This window comes from Astyanax mexicanus, chromosome 25 (assembly GCF_023375975.1).
Source record: "Astyanax mexicanus isolate ESR-SI-001 chromosome 25, AstMex3_surface, whole genome shotgun sequence".
Classification (NCBI taxonomy): domain Eukaryota; kingdom Metazoa; phylum Chordata; class Actinopteri; order Characiformes; family Acestrorhamphidae; genus Astyanax; species Astyanax mexicanus.
The window spans coordinates 24,106,923-24,119,748 of NC_064432.1; the positions used below are offsets into that span (position 1 = coordinate 24,106,923).

A 12,826-nucleotide genomic window follows, 5' to 3' on the forward strand; every position below is an offset into this window, starting at 1 on the left:
CTTCACTAAACCTCACTATAACTCATACCCAAATATACCTCACGATAATACCTCAATATACCTCACTAAATCATATTATATCCTACCAAACCTCACTATTCCTCACCAAACCTCACCATACTTCAATATACCTCACGTAACACCAGACTATACCTCTACATACCTCACTATACCTCACCAAACTTCACTAAACCTCACTAAAACTCACCATTCCCCAATATACCTCACCAATAATTCCTCAGTATACCTTACCGAACCATATTATATCCCACCAAACCTCACCATACTTCATTATATTTCAATATACCTCACGTAACACCAGACTATACCTCAGTATACCTCACTATATCTCACCAAACTTCACTAAACCTCACTATAACTCACCATACCCCAATATACCTCACCATTACCATTCTGCCTCAGTATACCTCACTCTACCTCACTGTAACACACGTAACCCTGCTGTATACTCACTCTACCTCATTCTGCCTCACTATACCTCACTATACCTCGCTATACCTCACTTTACCTCACATTGCCTCACTCTACCTTCACACCACCTCACTATATCTCACTTTGCCTCACTCTACTGCGACAAAGAAAGGGTGTGTGTGAGTGTGTGGAGGGGGGGGGGGGGTGAATGGGTGAGAGAGGTTGGGTACTGCAGGGGGAGTGTGTGTCCCAGTTAAGGATGGGATTTGGTCTTATGCGAGTCTGACCAGTGAATAATTCAGCTGATTTCTCTCAAACACACCCACTCCCTCTCTTTCTCTCTCTCTCGCTCTCTCTCTTTCTCTCTCTCTTTCTCTTCCTTTCTCTCTCTCTCTTTCTCTCTCTCTTTCTCTTTTTCCTCTGATCTAAGGCGCTGGTACTGTTGGCTCTATGAAGTGCACTCATTGATGAACTGTCCCTGTGAACTGCTGGTGTGATTGATGATCTGGGAAGCCATGCACACCCATACTACCACCACCATGCTTAACAGAGGATGTGGAGAGCTTTGTGTCAAGCCTTCCTTAGATCTTATTCTTCTGTTTATTCTGGTATAGGATGATCTTAGTTTCACCTGTCCGAAGAACACTGTTCCAGGACTGGACTGGATTTTTAGATGGTATTTTTGTAGTGTTATCTGGACTGTCATAATAATTTAATAATTTGTAGCTTCTTTTAATGGTAGACTATGCTCATTTTTCTCATAATGTACCAAACTGTTGATTTGGCCATTCCTAACATCCTAATGCTATCTCTATATCAAAGACTACACCTGGAATCAGCTCCTGGCACATGGAAACATGAACAACATGGCAGTTTGTTCCTGTGTTATGTGTGCGAATAACACAGCAGTGTTTTATATTCAGAGATAAGAAACAAATGGTTAGAGATTTATTGAGTTTGTCTATGGAACACCACCAGTGAAGTACAGTTGAGATATGTAGGTGTTTAGATGTTTAGAACTGTTCTGTTTACACTAGTTAAAAATTAAAATCCACCCGGGGTTTTGTTTCAACTGTCTGGGCGGATCTGTTGTGGCTACCCACCTCTGTGTGCAATTATAGGTTTTAATAGGATCTCCGGTGGATTTGGTGTTTTACAGAGACTCTAAGACTAGGTCAGTGTCTGAACTGCACTTAGCAGGGCATTATTACACATGTTGTAAAGTAACATATGACATTGCAAAGACTGTTATTAGAGTAAAAATGTCTTTATTTTAAACGTTTCTAACTGTTATTTGTCTCGCTGTTAGCCAGTCAGAGGCGATATATTTAAATATTCATGTATGAATCCTATCGTTTCTCCTCCTCCATTCCTCTAGCAGACTAAAGCAGCGTTATACCGGATCACCGGTATCAAAAACAGCTCATATGGCATTTATTCATACTAGACACAACTAGACCTTTTAAAATGAAATGTTTTTGCCTTTATATATATATATATATATATATATATATATATATATATATATATATATATATATATATATACAGGGGTTTGACAATGAAACTAAAACACCTGGTTTTAGAGCATGATAGTTTATTGTGGTGACGGATAGTTCTGGTGGAAACAGGAGAGTTGAGGTGCACATTGAATTCTGCATGATTTGATCAGCTGTGGTTTTATGTTTTTTATGTTTTTTGGATACAATCCGGGTTAGCACCCGAACATCCCTTTCAGACAGCTTCCTCTTACAGCGTCCACAGTTAATCCTGTTTGATGTGGTTGGTTCTTCTTGGTGGTATGCTGACATTACCCTGGAGACCGTGGCTCTTGATGCATCACAAAGACTTGTTGTCTTGGTCACAGATGCTCCAGCAAGACGTGCACCAACAATTTGTCCTCTTTTGAACTCTGGTATGTCACCCATAATGTTGTGTGCATTACAATATTTAACTTACACTGATAATTGAACCTTCACACTCTGCTCTTACTGCTGCAATCATGTGCAATTAATGAAGATTGGCCACCAGGCTGCTCCAATTTAGCCATCAAACCTCCCACACTAAAATGACAGGTGTTTCAGTTTCATTGTTCAACCCCTGTATATATATATATATATATATATATATATATATATATATATATATATATGTATATATATATATATATATATATATATACATATATATATGTGTGTGTGTGTGTGTGTGTGTGATAAAACACAGTCACTGTGTAATAGCAGCAGTTTAACTGCAGCAGCAGCAGCTCAGTCTGAAAGGCAGTCCAGTGATTCTGACGGGACAATGCGGAGTGTGAGAGCGGCGGGGGCGGGTGGGAGTGGAGCAGGGCGCCAAAAAAGGGGGTGGGGGGCGGGATGGATGAGAGACACTGACACACACAGAGAGAGAGAGAGAGAGAGAGAGAGAGAGAGAGGGAGAGAGAGAGGGAGAGAGGGAGGGAGGCAGGGAGGGAGGAAGGAGCGATCAGTGGAGGACCTTGTTCAGCAGCAGCAGACCCCCGTCCCCCCACAGCTTCAGCAGGGAGGATGTAGCCTGCGGCGGCGGCAGGTGCAGCGGCGTGAGCGGCGCTCCGGCTCCTCCAGCTCGTCAGCATGAAGAAGCACTCGGCCCGGGTCGCCCCGCTGTCCGCCTGCAACAGCCCCGTGCTCACCCTCACCAAAGTGGAAGGTAGGTGCACCGTGAACAGATCCACACACTGTGTTGTGTGTGGTGTGTGTGTGTGTGTGTGGTGGGGGCGGTTCAGCTGGTTTGTGGCAGGTTGACTGACAGGTGGAGGCTGGTGGGTTATAAAACGGGGTGTCCCCGTGTCCCTGTGTTCTTGTGTTCATGTCTTCCCTCTGCGGTGCACAAGGACTGAGGACTGACTGCAGAACAGGGAACCTCCAGCCTTTTTTTTCTTTTTACGCAGTATGATCTTCTGTTTACAGCGTGCTCACGTGTTACAGCATGCTCACGTGCACGCATCACTCCAGCATATGTATCGTGCACCACATGCGTCCGATCGATTATGTCCAATCCAGAAGCTTCCCTTGCTGGGATGCTGCTGCTGCTGTTGATCCGAGCGTCCGTCTGTTGTCAGGGTTTCCCTCGGTCACGAGCGCACTGCATTAACTTATTATTGCAGTTACAGAGTTCCCCCCCCCCTCTCCCACTCTCTGCACTCTCTCACACACACTCTTTGAGCAGCCAATCACACACACCGAGTAAACCTTTGATTCTACCAGTTTAAAACTAACGATGGCTAAAATGTAGCAGATTAGTTAGATTAGTAGTACCCACTAAACCCTTAGCTGACTTTCAGCTTTCATTTAGATGTTTTTTGCTAAAGTGTAATTTGGCTTCTTTCTATGAATCCTTTGAACTTTGTGGTGAACTCTAATTATTCATATTCACTCTCCTGAATGAGTCTTTCCTTTATGATAGACTGACGGGTAGATATGATACACCTACTTTTAGAGAGTGATCTTCACTTGAGTGAATGATGTAAAGAAGTTTTTAATCATCCAGGTCATGTTGAGTTTGCAAAACTCACCACTGCGCTCTTTTTTTCTCTGGTTTAAAGGTCTCTTTCCATCGTTTTTCTTTTTTTCATTCACTTTAAAATGTCTAGTTGTGTCTCTAGAGTCAATGAATGCCATGTGAGCTGATTTTTGTGAAAGAAAGTGCTCCGGTGATCCAGTATAACACTGCTTTAGTCCAGTGGAGGAGTGGGCAGGGAGAAACAATAGGATTTCGTCTCTTGCTCATGAATATTCATGCATGCAAACATATATCGCCTCTGATTGGTTAACAGCACTACGACACCAAGAGGCAGAGAGAAAGACAACAGTTAGAAACGTTTTAAAATAAAGACATTTTTACACTAATAACAGTCTTTACAATGTCATCTTATGTTACTTATGTTACAACATGTGTAATAAAGCCCTGATAAGTGCAGTTCAGCCACTGACCTAGTCTTAGAGTGTCTGTAAAACCCAAAATCCACCGGAGATCCTATTCAAACAACTTCTATGTTGTTCCTAGAGTTGTTAGCTTCTATCTGACGAAACGGTGTACGAGGCCGTGAACTCATGGCTTAATGTAGACACAGTGCTTTTCCTGATCTGCTGCTGTAGACAATAGAGGTTGAAGAAGAGTTTCATGTGCAGCACCATCATATACAACTCAGAGAAACCTACTGTACTGTATTTCACAAAGAACAAGAAAAAGTGGATTTTAGTGTAGGGAGACCTGCACTCAAAGAATAGAGTCGGAATCTGGCAGGGAGACAGAATTCGACACATCTCAACATTCTACAAACCAATCAGTGTTGAGGATCGGGAGGCTCCGCCCATGTAACGGATGATGACAGGATGTAGTGTGAAACTGAAACTAACCGGATTAAATACAGTTCAGAATACAATGTAACACACACTGGTCAATGTGAATCTTCCAAAAATAACACGTTTTGTGTGTGTGTGTGTGTGTGTGTGTGTGTGTTTCTGTGGGGATGGTCTGGTTTGTGGTTTGGCTCCGGCTCGGTGTTTCTGCTGACTGAGCCTCTGGGGATCATTTTACCACAACCAGTGTTTAAATCACAAAACCAGTTTAGCCTGTTTGCAAACACCAGTATGTAACAGACCTTAGATCAGCTTAGATTACAGTACATACTGAATACCAGAATCTCAGATTTAAGACTTAAAAATATGCTGTAATTTTACTGTAAAATTATAAATATCAGTGCTCATCTTTTAGACCTTTTTAGATATATAAAAACATATCAGTAGTTTTATTTATTTATTTATTTTTGGGCCCTACTTTATCGATCTATAGACAATCCATCAGCAGTTCACTTTGCAGCTTAATTTAGTGTGTCTTTGCTATCATAACGACAGGAAAAGTACACCTTGCACTGCTTGAAACAAGCAAAAGGCATGTACTTATTCTCTTAAGAAATCATGGGTGTGGTTAATTTTGGCCGTAATGTGAAATCCACGACACTTCAGACAGTGTGCCAAGCCCTGCTAGAAAATGAAATCCTCATCTCTGTAAAAGTGAAATATCTCTACAAACCATCACTGATTGGTGGAAACTTCACACTAGACCTCGAGCAGTTTGGACTGTGTGTCTCTCCTCTCTTCCTCCAGACTCTGCTCCCTTGATTTACTTTAAATGAAATGTAAAATGTACTGATGATCAGTGATGGTTTGGAGAGACATGTCTGTCATCTGCTGGTGTTGATCCACTGTGTTTTATTATCAAGTCTAAATTCAGTGCAGTTTTGTTTTCTCACAAAATCTTACAGCACTTCATGCTTCTTCCCTCTGCTACTGACAACTTTTATGGAGATGCAGATTTCATTTTCCAGCAGGATTTGGCACACTGCTCACACTGACAAAAGTACCAGTTGGTCTTAAATAATATTCAAATTTTCTGAGACGCTGATTTTTGGGTTTTCATTGGCTGTAAACTATAATCATCAACAATAAAATAAATAAACACTTAAAATAGATCACTCTGTGTTTATATTATCAAGGTAGAGGCTTTATCTGCACTGTATGTGATGCTAGTTACTTTTTGAGAGTTTTTTTAGGGTATATTATAAAATCTATATAATTCCATATATCAGAGCTGCCGTAAATATATTGGGCAGTTGTTGTTGTTGTGCACTATAGTGCATGTGCCAAGTGTTTTGCTGCAGGGAGTAGAGCGAGGTGGCGTGAGGTGGCGTGAGGTAGTGCCAGGCGACTGCAGAACGCAGCTGAGTGAGTCATTGAGCTGCTGGCGCTCACGCTGTTTGACTGCCACATGTCTTGCTTTTCATCTCGCAGCTTTAGTGAAGGTGCCATCCCACCCCTCCTCCTCCTCTTCCTCCTTTTCTTCCTCCTCCTCCTCCTCGTCCCAAACAACTGGATAAAGGCTGTGAGGAAGCTGCTGCTACTGCTGCTTTCACTTTTCCCTTTTATTCTGTTTTTGGAGGCATACCTGCTGCATCCGGCCCATAAAGACGTGTCATAATTGGGTTTATGTGATGCAAATGAGTTGAGGTATGAAATATGAGCCATCAGAGGAAGCTTTATATAGGCTTGTTTATACCTGACAGTCTCTTTCAATGCTTGGTATCTTATTATACTTAGCAACCGGGGTACAGCATGTGGCTTAGGTTCGATTCCCACATTATACTCAGCAACCGAGGTTTTAGCACATGTGGCTGAGGTGGATTCATATATTAAACTCAGCATCCAGGGTTTTTGCCCATGCAGCTCAGGTAAATTCACGTATACTGTTCAGCCACCAGGATTTTGGAACATGCGGCTCAGGGCAATTACTGTATTATACTTAGCAACCGGGGTTTTAGCACATGCCGTTCAGGCCGATTTTCCATATTATACTCAGCAACCGTGGTTTTGGCACTTTTGGTTCAAGTCGATTACCATATAATACTCAACAACCAGGGTTTTGATACATGTGGCTCAGGTCGATTACTGTATTATACTCAGCAACCTGGTTTTGGGAACATGCGGCTCAAGTTGATTCCCATATTATACTCAGCAACCAGGGGTTTTAGCACAATTGGCTCAGGCTGATTCCTCTATTATATTCAGCAACCAATGTTTTGGCACATTTGGCTTTGGTCGATTCTCATAGTATTCTTAGCAACCAGGGTTTTAGCACATGTGGCTTAGGTTAATTCCCATATTATACTTAGCAATCAGGGTTTAGGCGCTTACAGCTCAGGTCGATTTTTCATATTATACTCAGCAACCGGGGTTCTAGCACATGCCGCTCAGGTTGATTACTATATTATCCTCAGTAACCGGGGTTTTAGCACATGCTGCTAAGGTCTATTACTATATTATACTCAGTAACCAGGGGTTTTAGCACACATGGCTCAGGTTGATTCCTATATTATATTCAGCAACCAGGGTTTTTGCACATGCTGCTCAGCTCGATTTTTCATATTATACTCAGCAACCGGGGTTCTAGCACATGCCGCTCAGGCCGATTTTCCATATTATACTCAGCAACTGGGGTTTTGGCACTTTTGGTTCAAGTTGATTACCATATTATACTCAACAACCAGGGTTTTGATACATGCAGCTCAGGTCGATTACCGTATTATACTCAGCAACCAGGGTTTGGGCACATGTGGCTCAGGTCCATTTCCATATTATACTCAGCTACCGGGGTATTAGCACTTGCGGCTCAAGTTGACTCCCATATTATACTCAGCAACCAGTGTTTTTGCACTTGCGGTTCAAGTCTACTACTGTATTGTACAGTAATATTAGGTGGTTCCCCTTTATAATCAATGTTTCTAACAGCAATGTAGTTACATGTTAACAATATATACAATAACAGTTGTACAGGTTATGTAGTTACACATTAATATCAGTGTATTACCTATGAAAATCCAATAACTTAACCTATATAACTGTAAAAAATCTAACAATGTAACTTTACCAGTAGTTACAATGTTATTACATAGATTTTACACAGTTATTAGAGGCACTGATTAAAAAGTTGGACCGATCCGTTCTCTTCATGAATCTGTTCGCACAGAAACTGTGAGTGTGTGTCGATAAGTGTGTATAATGATGTATCAGGTCGCTATTTGTATAATGTGAGTATGAGGGCTTGGGTGCTTCATCTCTCTTAAGCAGGCACTTGATCTTTACGCTTGAAGGAGCTGGAGGACGACCGCACCATCTCCCACCACCCAGCTCCCAACACTCAGCTCTGCTCTCCATCCAGCCCTTTATAAACTACTGCATACTCACTAATTTACCACACTGTTCACCAGGGCATGCCGGGGGCTGAGGGGGGTCTTAAAGGAACTGGCTGTATCGTATTAGCCATGCGTTTCCATTCGGTTTGGTTCTACACAGTAGTGGATGTAGGTGGAGGCTGTTTGAGGGTGGAGCACATTCTGCATAACATTCTTGAGGGGGTGTGGCTAAAACTGAAACCTTAATGGATGGAATAGTTGGTACGTGCAGTTGAAGTTGATTTCTGTATTATACTCAGCAACCGGGGTTTTGCCTCATTTAGCTCAGGTCAATTACCATATTATACTCAGCAACCAGGGTTTTGGCTCATTTAGCTCAGGTCAGTTCCTGTATTATACTCGGCAACCGTGGTTTTAGCACATGCAGCTCTGGTCGATTTCCATATTAAACTCAGCAACCGGGGTGCTAGCACATGTGGCTTATGGTTGAATCCCATATTGTACTTAGGAACCGTCATTTTAGCACATGTGGCTCATGGTTTAATTCCATATTATACTCAATAACCGGGGTTTTGGCACATCTAGCTCAGGTCAATTCCTGTATTATACTCAATAACCGGAGTTTTGGCACATCTAGCTCAGGTCAATTCCTGTATTATACTCAATAACCGGAGTTTTGGCACATGAAAGGCACGTTTACTACAGAAAGAACAAAGGGCACTTCAATGTTCCTGATCTAGGGGCTCATCATCATCATCATTATCATTTATTACAATGTGAAAAACACTTTATCTCTTTTCTACCCCTCTAAAGGGCTCTTTAGTAACAGTTTGTCAGCTACAGGGCAGTCCCCCTCCCTCGAGTCTGCCAGCGGTTCCACAAATCGCTGTGAAACGTCAGCGAATGTTTGGACGTTTCCAGGCGTAAGAGAAGACGAGCAGGAAATGACATTCTCTCCACATCGCCTCGGATTTACTCTGTCTAAATCAAGAACCCCAGAGGAATCCCAGAGGGTCTGCTTCAGATACGCTGTTTTATAACATCTGCAGATACTGAATCCACTGACATAAGAGCTTCAGTGCTCCTGTGGTGAAGATCTAACGCTGATGTCTGACCTGAGGGTAAAGATACTGACAGGATAAAGATACTCTGGAGTCGTAGAGCGCTGAGGTCATTGTGAGGTGTAGATATTTATATTTTAAAAATCTCCACACGTTCTTCTACAGCCATGTCTTTGTAATGTGTGCAGCATGTGGCTGTTCATTGTCTTGCTGGAAAATGCATAAATATTAGGGTTGTCTCGATACCAAGATTATGACTTTTGATACAATATCCGCCTAAATATCTCAATACCGATACTGAGGATTGGAGGACATGTCCCACCCAATATTAGAAACAGTTGGATTTGTCCCCCCCAAAAATGACATCAGTTCGCTCAGATCAGCTGTATTATTAATGAGGAGACAGACCAGACCAATCACGGAGCTGGTTCAGGTATTAAGTCCCGCCTCTCAGTAGAAACAGCCAATCAGCTTGCTGGTTTTGCGGCGCGCGGAGCAGAGGCAGTTTGCTGTTGGGGAAGCCCCGCCCCCTCGCTGTGAGATTTAGCAGCGGGATCGGGACGCAGCAGCTTCAGCTGATTTTAAAACAGATCTGGATATACGGAGATTTTTCTAAAATAAAAAAAGGTAACGATAGGCTAACCACTTCAACTGTGATGATATGTTTCTGATAGCTGGTTAAAATACACGTCTCTGAATCAGCACACAGTTTAAACCCACTGTGATTAATAAACTGCAGCTGTGAGAGTGAGTTAGTTTATCTTTGGAATGAGCTAGATTGGGAGTCAGGGTTAAAGGAAAAAAATAAAATATATATGTAATGTTTCCCTGTACCTGATCAGCCAATCACTTTCATTTTCAAACTGTTTATTCATTTAGGATTACAGGACTTACTGTGAGCTATAATGAACGAAAATTAATTTAGCTAACTAGTTATCTAGAAGCTGGATGTAGATGATTGCCAGAACTTAGTACAGTACTTTAAGTTGGTAGTTTAAAGCAGTTACTTAACCCCGATCACTGCCCTAAACTAGTGTTTTCCACCTGATCCAGCTGATCAGCTAATAAACAGTCATTTACTGAGTTTACCTGTTAAAATCCTTTAGCCCCCTATGGAGCCTAAATTAATCATGTATATCCACCAGAGGAAGCTCTAGAATATGCAGAACAGTGTTAATATGCAGTAGAATATATAAGAACTGGGTTGAGAAACACTGCTGTAACGTGACTTCTGTTCATTTGTATTTCACAGTAAGACCACTTATCATGACGTTTGTAAAAATCTCAATGAAAAGTTACATTCTTTTACATAAAAGGACACCATCTTAAGAAGAGCTCTCAGTAGAAAAAAAATAAGAGTGCAGGAGAAAATGTAAATATACAACAGAATTGACATGCCAATACATAATAATAATAATAATAATAATAATAATAATAATAATAATAATAATAATAATAATAACAATAATAATAATCTGTTATATTATTTTAAATATTAGGTGATAACTGATATTTTTTGTCTTATGTATATAATTCAGACATTGCATGCATAATTTTTCTAACAACAGTAGCTGTAATGTGGAGTAACATGTTTAGGATGTAAAATCACCTTATGATAATAATAATTTACTTTTAATTAAAAGTAATTTCCACAAATGTTGTTCTAGGAAACTATTGGGTGGGCTTGGGTTCATATTGGCAAATGTGTCCCCCCCAATATCAAGCCCGCTCCTACGCCCTTGGCGGAGCTGTAAGTGGTATTAGTGAATATAGTAACCCTATATTGTAGAGAAGTGGGCGGAGCTGTAAGTGGTATTAGTGAATATAGTAACCCTATATTGTAGAGAAGTGGGCGGAGCTGTAAGTGGTATTAGTGAATATAGTAACCCTATATTGTAGAGAAGTGGGCGGAGCTGTAAGTGGTATTAGTGAATATAGTAACCCTATATTGTAGAGAAGTGGGCGGAGCTGTAAGTGGTATTAGTGAATATAGTAACTCTGTATTTTAGAGAAGTGGGCGGAGCTGTAAGTGGTATTAGTGAATATTTTAGAACTCTGTATTGTAGAGAAGTGGGCGGAGTTGTAAGTGGTATAAGTGAATATAGTAACTGTATTTTAGAGAAGTGGGCGGAGCTGTAAGTGGTATTAGTGAATATAGTAACCCTATATTGTAGAGAAGTGGGCGGAGCTGTAAGTGGTATTAGTGAATATAGTAACCCTATATTGTAGAGAAGTGGGCGGAGCTGTAAGTGGTATTAGTGAATAAAGTAACTCTGTATCGTAGAGAAGTGGGCGGAGCTGTAAGTGGTATTAGTGAATATAGTAACTCTGTATTGTAGAGAAGTGGGCGGAGCTGTAAGTGGTATTAGTGAATATAGTAACTCTGTGTTGTAGTAGAGAAGTGGGCGGAGCTTCTGGACATGGTGAACAGTAAAGCTGTGAGTGGTATTAGTGAATATAGTAACTCTGTATCGTAGAGAAGTGGGCGGAGCTGTAAGTGGTATTAGTGAATATAGTAACTCTGTGTTGTAGTAGAGAAGTGGGCGGAGCTTCTGGACATGGTGAACAGTAAAGCTGTGAGTGGTATTAGTGAATATAGTAACTCTGTATTGTAGAGAAGTGGGCGGAGCTGTTAGTGGTATTAGTGAATATAGTAACTCTGTATTGTAGAGAAGTGGGCGGAGCTGTAAGTGGTATTAGTGAATATAGTAACTCTGTATTTTAGAGAAGTGGGCGGAGCTGTAAGTGGTATTAGTGAATATAGTAACTCTGTATTGTAGAGAAGTGGGCGGAGCTGTAAGTGGTATTAGTGAATAAAGTAACTCTATATCGTAGAGAAGTGGGCGGAGCTGTAAGTGGTATTAGTGAATATAGTAACTCTGTGTTGTAGTAGAGAAGTGGGCGGAGCTGTAAGTGGTATTAGTGAATATAGTAACTCTGTGTTGTAGTAGAGAAGTGGGCGGAGCTGTAAGTGGTATTAGTGAATATAGTAACTCTGTATTGTAGAGAAGTGGGCGGAGCTGTTAGTGGTATTAGTGAATATAGTAACTCTGTGTTGTAGTAGAGAAGTGGGCGGAGCTGTAAGTGGTATTAGTGAATATAGTAACTCTGTATTGTAGAGAAGTGGGCGGAGCTGTAAGTGGTATTAGTGAATATAGTAACTCTGTGTTGTAGTAGAGAAGTGGGCGGAGCTGTAAGTGGTATTAGTGAATATAGTAACTCTGTGTTGTAGTAGAGAAGTGGGCGGAGCTGTAAGTGGTATTAGTGAGCTGTATTTAACGGCTGGACTAATAGAGTAAGCTGTGACCTGGCTGAATCCTCTGTGGTGTCGGTGTATTTAGTGTATTAGTGAGATGAGCTGTGTAAGCCGGGCCGCTGGGGCTCTGCTCGGGGAATTGGACGGGTCGGTTCTGGTCGGGGAGACACCTGTAGTGGCAGCTCATCAATTAAACGCGGCAGGAGACTCACGGCCAATCTCTGAAATATTGATCTAAAGGAAAGTGCCGGGACTGCAGCCAGTGAGTTATACTGCACTCTGTCTTCTTCAGGCTGGAGATATGAGGTTTGGGAGGAGGTGGGAGGGGCAGGACAGTGATTGATGGGAG

General features: G+C 41.5%; 2 protein-coding genes across 3 annotated transcripts in view; both read left to right on the top strand.

The window, feature by feature from the left end:
- Window positions 1–12,826, top strand: part of fam184b (family with sequence similarity 184 member B) — a 276,012-nt gene that overhangs the window by 186,155 nt on the left and 77,031 nt on the right. The gene's annotated exons all lie outside the window — the stretch shown is intronic.
- The window catches only part of slc35f3b (solute carrier family 35 member F3b), an 83,758-nt gene that overhangs the window by 45,546 nt on the left and 25,386 nt on the right, over window positions 1–12,826 (top strand). The window contains exon 1 of one of the 2 annotated variants that reach the window (XM_015600719.3): window positions 2,930–3,119. The exons of the other annotated variant lie outside the window; for it this stretch is intronic. Coding sequence (XP_015456205.3) covers window positions 3,044–3,119 — 76 coding nt within the window. The 5' untranslated portion in view covers window positions 2,930–3,043. Of the gene's footprint in view, window positions 1–2,929; window positions 3,120–12,826 lie in introns of those variants that run through there. 2 annotated transcript variants of the gene reach the window in all.